The sequence below is a fragment of the Ranitomeya variabilis genome, chromosome 2 (genome assembly GCF_051348905.1).
Source record: "Ranitomeya variabilis isolate aRanVar5 chromosome 2, aRanVar5.hap1, whole genome shotgun sequence".
In the NCBI taxonomy this organism is placed as follows: Eukaryota; Metazoa; Chordata; class Amphibia; order Anura; family Dendrobatidae; genus Ranitomeya; species Ranitomeya variabilis.
Genome location: NC_135233.1, coordinates 479,511,799 through 479,529,854, shown reverse-complemented (window position 1 = coordinate 479,529,854; position 18,056 = coordinate 479,511,799). Strand labels below are relative to the sequence as shown.

Sequence of the window (18,056 nt, the reverse complement as noted above, 5' to 3'; positions counted from 1 at the left end):
CTCCATTAATCAGTACCAGTGTTACTACCCACTCAACTTCCACGTCTGCTACAACTAAAACTCCAAGTACAACTAGTTCTGTTACCACTCACACCCCAACAACATCAACAATCACTACTCACTCACCATCAACACCTACTCAAATAATGAGTACCACTGTTACAACCCACTCAACTTCCACATCTCCTACAACTAAAACTCCCAGTACAGCTAGTACATTTACCACACACACCCCAACAACATCAACAACCACTACTCACTCACCATCAACACCTACTCCATTAATCAGTACCAGTGTTACTACCCACTCAACTTCCACGTCTGCTACAACTAAAACTCCAAGTACAACTAGTTCTGTTACCACTCACACCCCAACAACATCAACAATCACTACTCACTCACCATCAACACCTACTCCATTAACCAGTACCAGTGTTACTACCCAATCAACTTCCACATCTCCTACAACTAAAACTCCCAGTACAACTAGTACAGTTACCAGTCACATCCCAAAAACATCAACAACCACTACTCACTTACCATCAACACCTACTCCATTAACGAGTACCACTGTTACTACCCACTCAACTTCCACATCTCCCACAACTAAAACTCCCAGTACAACTAGTACTATTACAACTCACACCCCACCAACTTCAACAACCACTACTCACAAACCATCAACACCTTCTCCTTTAACCAGTACCACTGTTACTACCCACTCAACTTCCACATCTCCCACAACTAAATCTCCCAGTACAACTAGTACTATTACAACTCACACCCCAATAACATCAACAACCACTACTCACTCACCATCAACACCTACTCCATTAACTAGTACCACTGTTACTACCCACTCAACTTCCACATCTCCCACAACTAAAACTCCCAGTACAACTAGTACTATTACAACTCACACCCCAACAACTTCAAGAACCACTACTCACAAACCATCAACACCTACTCCTTTAACCGGTACCACTGTTACTACCCACTCAACTTCCACGTCTCCTACAACTAAAACTCCCAGTACAACTAGTACAGTTACCACACACACCCCAACATCAACAATCACTACTCACTCACCATCAACACCTACTCCATTAACGAGTACCACTGTTACTACTCACTCAACTTCCACATCTCCTACAACTAAAACTCCCAGTACAACTAGTACTATTACAACTCACACCCCAACAACTTCAACAACCACTACTCACTCACTATCAACACCTACTCCTCTAACCAGTACCACTGTTACTACCCACTCAACTTCCACATCTCCTACAACTAAAACTCCCAGTACAGCTAGTACAGTTACAACTCACACCCCAACAACATCAACAACCACTACTCCCTCACCATCAACACCTACTCCATTAATGAGTACCACTGTTACAACCCACTCAACTTCCACATCTCTCACAACTAAAACTCCCAGTACAACTAGTACAGTAACCACTCACACCCCAACAACATCAACAACCACTACTCACTCACCATCAACACCTACTTCATTAACCAGTACCAGTGTTACTACTCACTCAACTTCCACATCTCCTACAACTAAAAGTCCTAGTACAACTAGTACGGTTACCAATCACACCCCAACAACAACTTCAACAACTACTACTCATTCACCATCAACACCTACCCCTTTAACCAGCACCACTGTTACTACCCACTCAACTTCCAAATCTACTACAACTAAAACTCCCAGTACAACTAGTACAGTTACGACTCACACCCCAACAACAACTACTACTCATTCACCAGCAACATCTCCTCCTTTAACCAGTGCCACAGTTACTACCCACTCAACTTCCACATCTCCTAAAACTAAAACTCCCAGTACAACTAGTACAGTTACCAGTCACATCCCAAAAACATCAACAACCACTTCTCACTTACCATCAACACCTACTCCATTAACGAGTACCACTGTTACTACCCACTCAACTTCCACATCTCCCACAACTAAAACTCCCAGTACAACTAGTACTATTACAACTCACACCCCACCAACTTCAACAACCACTACTCACAAACCATCAACACCTTCTCCTTTAACCAGTACCACTGTTACTACCCACTCAACTTCCACATCTCTTCCATCTACAACTCCCAGTACACCTAGAACTGTTACCACTCATACCCCAACATCATCAACAACCACTACTCACTCACCATCAACACCTACTCCTTTAACCAGTACCACTGTTACTACCCTCACAACTTCCACATCTCTTACAACTAAAACTCCTAGTACAACTAGTACTGTTACCACTCACACCCCAACAACTACTACTCATTCACCATCAACACCTACTACTTTAACCAGTACCACTGTTACTACCCACTCAACTTCCACATCTCCTTCAAATAAGACTCCTAGTACAACTACTACTGTTACCAGTCACACCCCAACAACAACTACTACTCACTCACCATCATCTCCTCCTTTAACCAGTACCACTGTTACTACCCACTTAGCTTCCACATCTCCTACAACTAAATCTCCCAGTACAACTAGTACAATTACCACTCACACCCCAACAACATCAGCAACCACTACTCACTCACCTTCAACATCTACTCCATTAACCAGTACCACTGTTACGACCCACTCATCTTCCACATCTGCTGCAACTAAAACTCCCAGTACAACCAGTACAGTTATGACTCACACCCCAACAACAACTATTCATTCAAAATCAACATCTCCTCCTTTAATCAGTGCCACAGTTACTACTCACTCAACTTCCACATCTCCTACAACTAAAACTCCCAGTACAACTAGTACTGTTACCACTCACACCCCAACAACAACTTTAACAACTATTACTCATTCACCATCAACACCTACTCCTTTAAGCAGTACCACTGTTACTACCAACTCAACTTCCACATCTCTTCCAACTAAAACCCCCAGTACAACTAGTACTATTACAACTCACACCCCAACAACAACTTCAACAACCACTACTCATTCACCATCAACACCTTCTCCTTTAACCAGTACCACTGTTACTACCCACTCAACTTCCACATCTACTACAACTAAATCTCCCAGTACAACTAGTACAGTTACGACTCATACCCCCAAAACAACCACTACTCATCCTCCATCAACATCTCCTCTTTTAACCAGTACCACAGTTACTACTCACTCACCTTCCACATCTCTTGCAACTAAAACTCCCAGTACAACTAGTACTGCTACCACTCACTCCACAACAGCCACTACTCATTCACCATCAACACCTACTCCATTAACCAGTACCAGTGTTACTACACACTCAACTTTAACATCTCCTACACCTAAAACTCCCAGTACAGCTAGTACAGTTAGCACTCATGCCCCAACAACATCAACATCCACTACTCACTCACCATCAACAACACCTACTCCATTAACCAGTACCAGTGTTACTACCCACTCAACTTCCACATCTACTACAACTAAAACTCCCAGTACAACTAGTACAGTTACCACTTACACCCCAACTACAACTACTACTCATTCACCATCAACATCTCCTCATTTAATCAGTACCACATTTATTACCCACTCAACTTCCATATCTCCTACAACTAAAACTCCTAGTACAACTAGTACTGTTACCAGTCACTCCCCAACAACAACTTCAACAACTACTACTCATTTACCATCAACACCTACTCCTTTAACCAGTAGTACTGGTACTACCCACTCAACTTCCACATCTCCAACTAAAACTCCCAGTACAACCAATACAGTTACCACTCACACTCCAACAACACCAACAACCACTACTCACTCACCCTCAACACCTACTCCTTTAACCAGTACCACTGTTACTACCCACTCAACTTCCACATCTGCTACAACTAAAACTCCCAGTACAACTAGTACAGTTACGACTCACACCCCAACAACTAGTACTCATTCATCCTCAACATCTCCTTTAACCAGTGCCACAGTTTCTACCTACTCAACTTCCACATCTCTTTCAACTAAAACCTCCAGTACAACTAGTACTATTACAACTCACACCCCAACAACAACTTCAACAACCACTAGTCACTCACCATCAACTCCTACTCCTTTAATCAGTACCCCTGTTACTACCCACTCAACTTCCACATCTACTGTAACTAAAACTCCCAGTACAACTACTACAGTTGCCACTCACACCCCAACAACAACCACTACTCATTCACCATCAACACCTACAGTTACCACTCAAGCCCCAACAACTTCAGCAACCACTGCTCATACACCATCAACACCAACTCCTTTAAACAGAACCACTGTTACTACCCACTCAACTTCCACATCTCCTACAACTAAAACTCCCAGTACAACTAGTACAGTTACCACTCACAGCCCAACAGCAACTACTACTCATTCACCATCAACATCTACTCCATTAACCAGTACCACTGTTACTACCCACTCAACTTCCACATATCCTACAACTATAACTCCTAGTACAACTAGTATTGTTACCACTCACACCCCAACAACATCGTCAACAACCACTACTCATTCACCATCAACATTTACTCCATTAACCAGTACCACTGTTACTGCCCACTCAACTTCCACATCTCTTACAACTAAATCTCCCATTACAACCAGTACTGTTACCACTCACACTCCAACAACTTCAACAACCACTACTCACTCACCATCAACACCTACTCCATTAAGCAGTACCACAGTTACTACTCACTCAACTTCCACATCTCCTACAAGTAAATCTCCCAGTACAACTAATACCGTTACCACTCACACCCCAACAACTCCAACAACCACTACTCGCATGCCTTCTACATCCTCAATAACCACTTCACCCACTAGTACTCCCACATCACCAACACTTACTTCTACAAGCATTCCTTCTCAAAATACATCAGCAATAATTTCTGTAACCTCCTCAGCCACTCCAAACTCATCTTCTCACAGTAGTACTCCAGAAACACCTCACATTAATACACCATTACCAACATCATCTTCTCCACCGGTTTCTCTTCACCAGAATTTCTCATCTACAACTGTTCAATTAGGTGAGTTTATTTTTGAATACCTATTAATTCAAATTTCTTTATTGGTAGCTTATTGTATGATATATAAAAAATCTTCAGAAATTATGGTCACCCTTTAGAGAGTAATTGGGTTTAATTTTTTTTTTCATGTATCAATAGTGCACATGAAAATAAGATACTTTGCAAGATTTCATGTCAGCGAAATGTGCTTCTTTCACCTACTGGGCTGATCTTTCACTGTGTTCCCACCTAAAAAATTTTATTAAGTGAAGGCAGATGTTCCCATTACTGAATAAGAGATGACTGCTGGTACTTTTAAAATCCTATGGAGAGGGGTAAAAGGAAGGAGCTAGAATCAGATACAGAAATTCTACTACAAGTTCTCCTGAAATGACAGTTACAGTCCTCCATAGATCTTTATGTGCACTAACTGTCTTCATTTATTTCAGTAATGGTTAAATCTGTATTCTCTGAGGACAGATTTCACCTGTTAATTGAAAATTGTGAGAATGAATGATCAGTCAAGGAAAATAAAAAGTAGATTCTGTGTGATATTAAATAGCAATAATAAATGGATTTTTTTTTTTAAATTGCATAAATTGCATATTGTTTGGGCACTATGTTGTTGTATTAAGTCATATACGACAGTAATATTTGAACTGAATTCAGCAGAAAATAACTCTTACTCTAAACGACTCAGCCATGTAATATCTAATTTCCAAAAGAAATGTGTCATCAGCAACATCCCTCTGTGACATCAGCTGATTGTCAGCCGGTGCTCATCTTAGAGGGGTATTTGCTAAGTGGGTTGGTAATTCAAACATTTTTTCCAACACTTTTGGCCCAATTTATTAAGCATAAGCAGTTTTTTTTTTCAGAATGTCTGCTTAAAATTGCTTGAAATGTTGCAAAATATTTTGTACAACTCTAAGTTGCACAAAAATGTTGCAACTTTCTGCACTTTCACAAAAATCCCGGTTAGTTCTGCCAACTTTATGAAAAGAGGATGGAGCTCAGGCTGTACAATGCATGGCCAAGCATGCCCTAGAGATTAATTAAAATGTCGCAAAATTGCATAAACGGGTTGTGCAACACTTGGATAACCCCTTCTCATTCGCCATGTTTGGCCCCGTTAAAATAAAATCACCTGTACTCTCCTCCAGTGCCGACTCTGTTCCCATTGTGTCGGCACTTGCATTACCAGGGCTCACATGTCTTGTGAGCCCTGCACCCAGTCAGCACCGGTGTCACAAATCGAACGTCAAGAGGATGTCCGCGAGCAGCCGGAGCCCTGACTTTCTGTGCAGGGCTCACATGACATAACCTCATGTAAGCCCTGTAAATGTAAGTGCCAACACAACGGGAATGTCTAACAGCCTTACATGAGTCCCAGGAGAGCGAGTGGTGACACCATTGGAACAGTACTGGTACTGGAAGTAAGTATCAGTGTTTTTATTTTAACTGGGCCAAACATGAGGAATGAGAAGGAGTTGTTCTAGTAGTGGACAACCCCTTTAAATTACAACAGAAATGTGCTCAATCCCTGCCAGAAATGTTACTCCAGTAATGGAGTGCAGCAGTTGAAAGATGCACCAAATGTATAAAAATAAATGTCCCTTAACCAGTTTTCTCTACCTACTGTATATACTACCTGTGTCCCCTAGTCCCCACTTCTGAAGCTTCAGTACAAGGCTGTTGTCTGGCTCAGTATTATGCCTCATTCAGACTTCTGATATTGTGTGGTACGAGAACCATCCAATTTTCTCGAACAAGGAGAAATTTTAAAAAAAAAGTAAGTGAAAATTGGACCACATTGAAATGTCAGAGATCCGATTTTTTTCACGGACCCATAGACTTGCGTTGACTATTTTGATCCAACCCTTGGGTCAAAATCTGACATTTCTCTGCGAATTTTCATGGACCTCTCTGTTTGCGAAAAATCACAGACATGTGAATGGACCCATAGACTATCACAGGTATGAGTGATGTGTGTTAAAATCGAAGATAGCAGATGTATCACATCAGCCACATGGGCAAAACTGAGCAGGAACTTTAGCAGTGAGCCACAGGCTGCTCTGTAAAACACAGGAGGATTTTCTCTGCCTAAAACCTTACTTGTATTCTTATTTACTAAAATATTGTGCTAGTTTATAATTGTAAATTTAGAGTAAAATAAAGGTCAGCTTATTTTTTTTTATATAAAATTACTAAAAATAATGAAAAACAATTACAATAATAACATTCTGTAACACTTTTTAGACGTAAAAGTCACAAACCAGTAAATAACATGGATAAGTCATTCCCGTAATCATAACAATGAAGATTGTTTACAGCGATCAGTATAAAAAAAATTACATGATTCTGATTTTCAATTAAACCCATAAAATGTCATATAAATGTAATGCCGACATACATGTTCGACAAAATACCACTTCTTGCAAACATTGAGACCTCATGTATTGAAGCTTATATAAAAATAATGGTATGCCTGTTAAAACTGTAGAAGAATGAATGAACAAAAAAAAAATTGTCCAAATGAATGTCAGAACGGTCGGTGTGTATATGCATGTGTGATGTGTATATTTTCCATATGCTTATGTGCATGTTTGTACTATGTATGTGTGTATAGGTGTGCCCACTGTGAATATGCGGGGGTAGAGGGAATGGGAGCACAAGTCCTGCACAGGGGCCCTTCTCTGTCAGCGTGTGCCTCCCATGAGAAATGTGCACGTTTTACATGATGTATTGTAGGTGAATACAGTCCATTGTCTTTCCGAAAAAATGTCTCGCATTGACTTCATTGCTTGGTACCTGGTGTAACCCTTTTGATCTTAGGACGAAAAGAAAATTACTTTTTTTTTGTGACAGTTAAAATAATAACTCATGACTTAAGAATATATAACCTCTATAAAAATATATTATAAATCCAAATGTAACCTATTTTTTTTTCTTATTTTACAGAAACAACTACATTACCAACCATTCCTAGTACAATTATTGGCTTTAGTACCACTACAATTACTAGCACCGAGACACATATTACCCCTACAATTACCAAAACGACAACCTCTACAACCAGTACCATTATCCCGCCTACCACAAATGCTACTACAACCCCAACTCCCCAAACTGTTACTAGCACCAATACCCCTATCCCTACATCTAATAGCACTGAAACACCTAGCACCCCCACTATTACCGAAACGACAACTTCTACAACCATTACAACCTATATTCCCCCTTCAACATCTAATACCACAACTTCTATCCCACCCGTGTCTAACACCACCACTATAACTTGGACTCCTCAGACTGGTAAGACACTCCACCTTGTAATATTATATGTATACTAGCTATTGAACCCGTTCTACGCCCGGGTGGCGAGCATTTATATTGGTATATGGTCTCCATCCTGGTATGTGCTGCTCCCATCTTGCTCTCCCATCCTGTCATGTGCTGCTCCATCCTGCGCCCCCATCCTGTCATGTGCTGCTCCACCGTGTCATGTGCTGCTCCATCCTGCATCCCCATCCTGTCATGTGCTGCTCCACCGTGTCATGTGCTGCTCCATCCTGCGCCCCATCCTGTCATGTGCTGCTCCACCGTGTCATGTGCTGCTCCATCCTGCATCCCCATCCTGTCATGTGCTGCTCCACCGTGTCATGTGCTGCTCCATCCTGCGCCCCATCCTGTCATGTGCTGCTCCACCGTGTCATGTGCTGCTCCATCCTGCATCCCCATCCTGTCATGTGCTCCCATCCTGCGCCCCCATCCTATCACGTGCTGCTCCATCCTGCGCCCCCATCATTGCGGGCGGCTGTGCGGAGTGCGGGCAGCTGTGCTGAGTGCGGGCGGCTGTGCAGAGTGCGGGCGGCTGTGCAGAGTGCGGGCGGCTGTGCAGAGTGCGGGCGGCTGTGCTGAGTGCGGGCGGCTGTGCTGAGTGCGGGCAGCTGTGCTGAGTGCGGGCGGCTGTGCTGAGTGCGGGCGGCTGTGCTGAGTGCGGGCGGCTGTGCGTGGCGCTGCTGGGTGCTGTGGCTGTGCTGGGTGCAGCGGCTGTGTGTTGCTGTGGGCGGCGGCTGTGGGCGGCTGTGCTGGGTGCGGCGGCTGTGCTGGGTGCGGCGGCTGTGCGTGGCTGTGCTGGGTGCGGCGGCTGTGCTGGGTGCGGCGGCTGTGGGTGGCTGTGCGTGGCTGTGCTGGGTGCAGCGGCTGTGCGTGGCTCTAGGTGGCTGTGCGTGGCTGTGGGCGGCTGTGTGTGGCTGTGCTGGGTGCGGCGGCTGTGGACGGCTGTGCTGGGTGCGGTGGCTGTGCTGGGTGCGGCGGCTGTGCGTGGCTGTGCTGGGTGCAGCGGCTGTGCTGGGTGCGGCGGCTGTGCGTGGCTGTAGGCGGCTGTGCTGAGTGCGGCGGCTGTGCTGAGTGCGGGCGGCTGTATGTGGCGCGGCTGTGCGTGGCTGTGCTGGGTGCGGGCGGCTGTGGGTGGCTGTGCTGGGTGCGGCGGCTGTGGACGGCTGTGCTGGGTGCGGCGGCTGTGCTGGGTGCGGCGGCTGTGCATGGCTGTAGGCGGCTGTGTGTGGCTGTAGGCGGCTGTGCGTGGCTGTGCTGGGTGCGGCGGCTGTGGACGGCTGTGCTGGGTGCGGTGGCTGTGCTGGGTGCGGCGGCTGTGTGTGGCTGTGGGCGGCTGTGCGTGGCTGTGCTCGGTGTGGCGGCTGTGCTGGGTGCTGCGGCTGTGCGTGGCTGTGGTGGGTGCGGCGGCTGTGGGTGGCTGTGCTGGGTGCGGCGGCTGTACTGGGTGCGGCGGCTGTGGGCGGCTGTGTGTGGCTGTGGGTGGCTGTGGGCGGCTGTGCGTGGCTGTGCTGGGTGCGGCGGCTGTGGACGGCTGTGCTGAGTGCGGCGGCTGTGCTGGGTGCGGCGGCTGTGGGCGGCTGTGCGTGGCTGTGCTGGGTGTGGCGGCTGTGCTGGGTGCGGCGGCTGTGCTGGGTGCGGCGGCTGTGGGCGGCTGTGCATGGCTGTGCTGGGTGCGGCGGCTGTGCTGGGTGCGGCGGCTGTGGGTGGCTGTGCGTGGCTGTGCTGGGTGCGGCGGCTGTACTGGGTGCGGTGGCTGTGGGCGGCTGTGCGTGGCTGTGCTCGGTGCGGTGGCTGTGCGTGGCTGTGGTGGGTGCGGTGGCTGTGGACGTAAGTGGCGTAAGTAACAAATAGCTGTGGCATGAAGTGCCACAGCCTCATGGCACAGCAATTTGTTACTTGCGGAGGGTGAGTATACTTACCTGTCCCGTTCCACCTACGCCATTCCGGGCCATGACTATCCCCCTGCTCCCGGAATCAGTGCCTGCGCAGTCCGCGCTTTCCAGCGCCATTTTCTTGAAGCCATTGCAGTGTGTCTTCAAGTAAATGGCGCCGGAAAGCGCGGACCGCGCAGGCGCCTTTTCCGGCACCAGGAGGACAGATTTTCTGTGTCCTCCTGGTGCCGGAAAAGGCGCCTGCGCTGTCCGCGCTTTCCGGCGCCATTTTCTTGAAGACACACTGCAATGTGTCTTCAAGAAAATGGCGCCGGAAAGCGCGGACTGCGCAGGCGCCGATTCCGGGAGCAGGGGGATAGTCATGGCCCGGAATGGCGTCGGTGGAACGGGACAGGTAAGTATACTCACCCTCCGCCTCCTGGCTCGTCCCTGTTTCTCTGTTGGAGATCGCGGTGTGCGTTCAGCGCTTACGCATACCGCGATCTCCTGGGAGCGTCGCTCTGTGGGGTCCAGACTGCGCCGGCGCTTGCGCTTGCGCAGTCTATAAAGGCTTCGGACAGAGTGACGCTCCCAGCGTTATATTATAGATGGTGAATACAACTTTTCATTATTACTACGAACTATCTTCTATTACTTTTTTAACTAAAATGTGATGGGATTTCATGGCTTGTAATAAAACAACCCAAACATATGCCTAATAATGATCAATAAAAATAGTATCCAAGGCCAAAAATAAAAGCCGCACTACTGTTGATCCCCGTGTATGGTAGGAAGGTGTAGTTTCTTTATGCTTTATGTTTTTCTGGGACAGTATGTATCTGCATGACAGCTAGTATTGTCAGCCAATATCCCAAAGGGCTAATTTTCCATCACTGCCTTGGACACAAAGTGACCACGAATATCATCTTCTCCCTTTTTCTGCCTTATTGTAGTAATAAATGCTTGATTGAATCTATACTAGAGATTGAGTGATACTTTTTCATACTGACTTAAGCCATTTCATACCTGCAGGTCATGATATTCCAAAATCTACACCAGCGACAACCCCAGCTCGTGAGTATTCTGTAGTACAGAATTCACAAAAAGTAGATTTAAAGGGAGTTTTCCACCACAATAACAAAGAAGCTCAGTGAGGTGGTTTTATTCTTGAGTTGAACTGAAAAAGTTTAACAAATGGTACGATTCCACCACTTTTTGTTCACGTGGTGGTAAAAATTAGCTGACCCCGAGCCTCTTGAAGTTATCATTCGCTATGAAAAAAAAAAACAATAGTTCACATCTGTCTTGTTCAAAGCAAGATGGACTTTCAAGACAGTGAAGTGTCAGGTTGACACCTTTTATTTTACTGTATGTAGAGGGGGACGAAAAATAAGGAGCATAGTAAGCAACAAGTAGAAGAGACACATCAGACACAAAAAATGTGCTGAAGTTAATGACTGATTAAAATCTTCCCAGAGCTGGATTCACAGCTACACAGCTCAGTGCTGCTGTTGCTTCTAAACATGTGCTAAACAAGAGAAAGAGGCAGTAATGTGAGTGGGAGGCATCAGGTCAGCTACTCTTTACCTACTAATTCAGAGAGAACTAAAAATTAGAGAGAACTTGAAAAGGTGAAAACTCGTGAAAAATGCAGCAATACAAGTCATGTAATTTCCAGTGATGATATTATTTCTCATGTACATAAACAGGTTGTTAGAAAAAAGTTACATATATTGATGGATACACTATAACTAGGCGTTTTGCTTTCTCTCTAGCGTCGAAATGTAGCCCACATAAACACAACCAAGTCATCACCAAGAATAACTGCTCCAAGGAAGTGCAAGTGATGAAGTGTCAGGGACTCTGCGAATCCGAATCATGGTAAGAATCAAGGAAAACTATTAAAACAAAAGGAAATGTGGTTTACTCACTTACACATATTTAGAAAATATAAGTTGTCTGTTGGTCTACTTCCCTTTATATTAGGAGAAAGAGTAAAATAATATTGGGGAAAGAAGCTCAATCCGAGAGCCATTATCCTCTAAAAGGAGCCGCTGAGTGCATACATTCTTTCTTCATGGGAAATAGAGCAGCAAGTTCAGCTAGTGACTAGTGATGAGCGAACGTGCTCGGATAAGGTGTTATCTCAGCATGCTCATATGCTAACCGAGTGTCTTCGGCATGCTCGAATATTATGTTAGAGTCCGCGCAGCTGCATGTCTCATGGCTGTTTGACAGCTGCAGCATGTGCAGGGATTGCCTGTTTGTTAGGAAATATCTACATGTGTTGCAGCTGTCGAACAGACATGCAGCCGTGGGGACTTGAACATAATCGAGCACGCCGAAGACACTTGGTTAGCATATGAGCATGCTCAGATAACACCTTATCCGACGACGTTCGCTCATCATCACTAGTAGTGACCCATCATACCAGAATGCACCACAGATGTCACATGCAAATGAATCATTGTGTATCACACATAGGAGGAGATTCTTCTTCAAGTCGCCATATTGTAAGTGCGACATAACTGCAGAATAAAGGTGGTGTGAACAGGTCATTGGCCCTAATCAGTTTCTCTTATTAGGAATACACATTGTGCTGGGCGATCCTGTGCGATCACATTCTTACAGGGGATCTGTAATCTGTAAGGGATTATTTCTAAAACCTCCGCGTTCTGCTATTACAGTTATTCCTCCTGGAAAGTTATAACGTGAAAACCAGGTGTTGCCATTCCCCATGTCAAAGTGGGCGTGCCCTACACCGTCTGCAATGATTGGACGGTATCAGTGCGTTTGGACACACCCCCCTCAACTGCCAACAGTTATCGACTTATTAATAACTTTCCAGTTGGAATAATGGGAACGATACGACATTAAAAAAAATTTCAAAATGGTCATTCCATGAAAAGTATTTACTAAAATTTACATATTGACAGTAGCGGTAGGTGGGTGCATCTTAAAGGAGTTTTTAAAAAAAACAAACAACCAGACTGCTCCGTATCTGTTTTTGTCTGCAGCGCCAATGTGATGTCGACAGCGCTGCAGCCAATCAGTTACTTCAGCATCTATGCCTGAGTAGACTGCGTCAGCTGCTGTGCCCACCGATTGGCTACAGCGCTGTCAACGGGACAATAGCCTTACAAACAATAACAGATAACGGGTGCAGAGGGGGAGACGCAATGCTAGACCAAGGGAGGGCGAGTACAGAACAAATTTGTTTGTTTTTCTCTTTCTACAAACTATGCCTGGAAAAAAGGTTTCTGAAGCCAGAAAATGCCTTCATCCCATGGCCATTTCAACAGAAAACAGTATATGTCGTTGCTATTTATGGACCTATAGTAATGCAGCTATATCAGTATTACTTATGGTTTTGTTTTTTTCGTTTTAGGTTTGATGATGGCTTGGATTTAGTCAACGGCAGTTGCAGTTGTTGCATGCCAGTGACTAGTTCCATTATTGAGAAGAAAGTAGATCTTTATTGTCCTCAAACAAACTCCCACATCCCCGTCACCATCAAGGTCTTCATGGAATGTGTCTGTAACTACCAGCCATGCATCAACCCTAAATCCTGAGACCACGAGTCGTGACCGCAGCATCCGATGCAGATCTCTCGCAATGGGATTCAATAGGCGATAACATTGTCATTTCATCAAATTTCACATTATGTTAAATGTATGATGCGAATTTGTACAACTTGTTCTGTAGTGAACATTTTCTTAAAATTGACCTGTAATTAATGATTACATGATTAAACCTCACATTATGAACATGAAGTTACTTCTGTTTTCATGGAGGACTTTAGACTTCAATAAGGCAAATTTCCAAGATGATCTTAGGGTCATAAAATGGGTCAATGTCCTTGATAATAAAAATACATGAAGTAAATGGGAGGCTTTTATAAGGATACTGATTAGGACTAGTGCAGAATTTATGCCCTAAGACAGGCCTGCAAAGCAGTAACAGTACTGTGGTTCTTGCAGGATCCGTAATCAGATGATAGCTGGTAGCAAAAACTCCCCTATCTCCTCCCCATTGTTAGAACATACTGGGAGTTGTAGGTTCGTGCGATACAATATGTATATGGGGCTGAAATTATATTGCAACTGACAGATGAACCGATGATGGCTTTAGAGCTACATAGAATCCTAGAATGTTAGAGTTGGAGGGACCTCCAGGGTCATCGTGTCCAACCCCTCTGCTCAATGCAGGATTCACTAAACTATCGCAGACAGATGTCTGTCCAGCCTCTGTTTGAAGACGTCCATTGAAGGAGAACTCACCATCTCTCAAGACAGTCATGTACTGATGGTTTTGATGCTGCATTCATGTATCGATAGTGGTTCTGATTCTGTACACATGTAGCAGTCCATAAAATACTTCATGGCTATGTTACAACTTATAATCAGGGCTGTGGAGTCGGAGCCCATTTTGGTGGAGTCGGAGACAGTATAAAATGGACCGCCTCCTAAAATATATAATAAATTGGGTACAGTAGTTCAATGCAGTTTGTGATGAATATTTTTTTTCATAAGAATTTGGGAAAGTTAAGAAATGTCTGTCCTATGCCTGATCTAAGGTCTAGACTTTTAGCTGAGATGAATCTGTGCTGCAGTTTGTTCATAAGTAGTGAAGCTCCTCCTCTACAAAAAAATAACAAACACACAGGGAAGGAAAGCCTACATTCATCTCAGAAGTTCTGGAGTGAACAGGAAAGCAGGATTAAGGAAGGTACCGTATTTTTTGGCATATAAGACGCACTTTTTCCCCCCCAAAAAAGGGGGGGAAATGGGGGGTGCGTCTTATATTCGCAATGCAGGCTTACCGTGGACCGTGGCGGCAGAGGTGCGGAGATGAGGAGGCGCAGTGAGCGGGGTCCCTTTCCCCGGTGAGGTGATGCAGCAGCCCCGGTAATGAGGCAGAGCCGGGTGAATCCTGTTATCGGTGCGCGCGGCCATCTTCCTGAGGCCGCGTGTTCGCAGATGGAGCTCTGCTGCCCGGGGCTTCAGGAAAATGGCCGCGGGATGCCGCGCGTGCGCAGATGGGGATCGTGGCCGCCATTTTCCTGAAGCCCCGGGCAGCAGAGCTCCATCTGTGAACGCGCGGCCTCAGGAAGATGGCCGTGCGCACCGATAACAACAGGATTCACCCAGCCCTGCTGCATTACCGGGGCTGCTGCATCACCTCACCGGGGAAAGGGACCCCGCTCACTGCGCCTCCTCATCTCCACACCTCTGCCACCACGGTAACAACAGGATTCACCCGGCTCTGCTGCATTATCGGGGCTGCTGCATCACCTCACCAGGGAAAGGGACCCCGCTCACTGCGCCTCCTCGTCTCCACACCTCTGCCACCGCGGTAACAACAGGATTCACCCGGCTCTGCTGCATTACCGGGCTGCTGCATCACCTCACCGGGGAAAGGGACCCCTCTCACGCCATACCTCTCACTGTGCCTCCTCATCCCAACACCTCTGCCGGTAACCACTGCTGCCACCCTCCCATGGACACCAGGCCGTGGCGTCGCCCACCTAAGCAGGAAGGGACCCTGCTCAGGTGCACGCCGTACCGCCTCACCCCACCTCTGCCGACACCATGCCTCCTGTGACCCTGCTCTGCCACCACCAGCCCACAGGTAAGATACTGTAAATTCGGACAATAAGACGGACCCCCATCTTATAAAAAATCTTTTTTTCTGCAATTTTCACCCCAAATTTGGGGTGCGTCTTATGGTCCGGTGCGTCTTATATGCCGAAAAATACGGTAAGTACTTCTTAAAGCATATCTAAACTTTCAATAAACTGTGCATAAATCAATAGTCCAGTATATGTTGTCTCTGTATGCTTGATGTTTTAGTTTGTTTTTCCTCTCAGCTCATGTTTGGAGACATTAGATGCTATGATGACTTATATACACTATACATAGAATATAAGAGATAGTCTGCAAGAGGGACATGCTGGAACTCTGAATAGCAAAGTAAGGAAATTGGCTATTGCTGCCAAAACTCCTAAAATTGGTTCAATCTTGAAGAGACATGCTGGAAAAGGGGCAATTGAGGATCACGTCACTCGGTGGGGCAGCACCTATTTATTGATCGATTGCTTGAGCTGAAACCCTTCCTTGTAGATATAGCCAACCCTCAGGTAACACTGCATGGAGGTCAATGGACACAGGTGGCTGAATTGAAGGAATTTCATTACCCATTTACAGTGACTAAAAAGTTACAAGCTGAGGATTTATCTCCCAGCATTTTTATAAAGGAGTGGAAGAACTTGATGTTTTGCCTGTCCCAAAGAGGAGGTTTAATCACAGATGGCATTGCTGCTTCAATGAAATGAAGAGGGACACTGCTATTGGAAAATAATTTTTTTCTGGCAGCTGTTTATGTTGACCCGAGTCATCGTATGATGGATGATCAACAGCTTACTAAAGGAAAAGAAGCTCTGATTGAGGTAGTAGTTAGGATGAGTGGACTACAGGACGGCCAAGAGCAAGAGGACTCGGGTCCTGCCAGTGCTGCTGCTGCTTCATCCTCATCAGATGAGGAGTTTGATTTAAAAAAGTATTTAGACGACATGGAGCAGGCAAAGCGTTGCTGCAGGGAAAAAGATTCCACTCCCATAGAAAACAGATTGACCATATTTCAGCAAAATTTTTACTTGCTCTCGAAGAAGTAGAAGAGTTCAATCGTTCATCAAAACTGACTGTGCACGAGGCAATTCCTTCATACCCTGAAATTGTTAGAGATGTTGTCCATGTGGTTACTGCTTTGCCACCAACCCAAGTTAGTGTAGAGAGGTTGTTCTTTAGCCTTAAAATAATTAGGTAAGATTTGAGGTCATCTATAAAGGAAGATCTGATGGAGGCGATATTATTTCTCAGAACAAATTCATAAACTGCACAAATGTTATTCAGTACGTTTTTGTTGAAAACTTTTTTCCACTTACTGCATAGTGTATAATTAGTAAATATGCAAGTTTTTTTTGTTCTAAAGTTGTATTCCAATAAACATATTTTATGTTCTATCTAAAGCTACTTTCACACATCAGGTTTTTGCCGTCAGACACATTCCGGTGAAATTTTTAAAAAACGGATCCTTCAAATTGTAAAAAACTGATGCAACGGATCCGTTTTTTTTTACCCAGGGATAGAGTTTGGACTTCCTGTTCCAGGGAGGAGAGCGAGGAAGAGAGACAGACAAACTTTTGCTGGATCCGTTTTTTAAAAAATTCACCGAATTATGCCTGATGGCAAAAACCTGATGTGTGAAAGTAGCCTTAATGGCTTGATTATTGTATCATAATAATGATTAAAGGCCTGATGTTACCATTTTACTACAGTAAATTTATCACTTAAACATGAGCCATGTACGAGGGAGTCGTGGAGTCGGTGTCATGGAAATTGAGGAGTCGGAGGTTTGGCTTACCGACTCCACAGCCCTGCTTATCTCAAATCTCTAAATTTTTAGGATTTGGCGCGTTTTTGCTCCAAAAATTCAGTTTGTTAGCTTGTTTTTACACTGATTGTCTCAGGATCAGAAATGTTCCAGGTCCTCCTCAAATACTGAAAATGGGTCTGGTGATTTATTAATGTACGGATGGTGGTTTGGGTGATGTATTCATGTAAATTCTCCTTTACATTTTTTTTTACAGCCCTTGGAAATGGTTCAGTGCAGCAATGTGACCCTAGGACCAAAAAAATTTCTATGCACCCTTGTCCTAAAGTAATAAACAAGCTAGAAATAGGAGGAAACCTCTATGGGTGAATGGAGATGTAAGACTATGTGATTGTGCACACGTTGCAGATTCGCAGC

The 18,056-nt window shown here is 44.9% G+C and overlaps 1 protein-coding gene and 1 long non-coding RNA gene across 2 annotated transcripts in view; both read left to right on the top strand.

Moving 5' to 3' along the window:
* Positions 1-5,551, top strand: part of MUC6 (mucin 6, oligomeric mucus/gel-forming) — a 76,700-nt gene extending 71,149 nt beyond the window's left edge. Inside the window, exons 32-33 of the mRNA XM_077281608.1 lie at positions 224-5,055; positions 5,484-5,551. Of these exons, the coding sequence (XP_077137723.1) occupies positions 224-5,055; positions 5,484-5,551 (4,900 nt within the window). The remainder of the gene's footprint in view (positions 1-223; positions 5,056-5,483) is intronic.
* A 2,580-nt stretch (positions 5,552-8,131) lies between these two features.
* On the top strand, positions 8,132-12,104 carry LOC143809633 (uncharacterized). The gene is made up of 3 exons (XR_013222359.1): positions 8,132-8,349; positions 11,280-11,321; positions 12,023-12,104. It is a non-coding gene; the product is annotated as an uncharacterized LOC143809633 (long non-coding RNA).
* Positions 12,105-18,056: the final 5,952 nt, after the last annotated feature.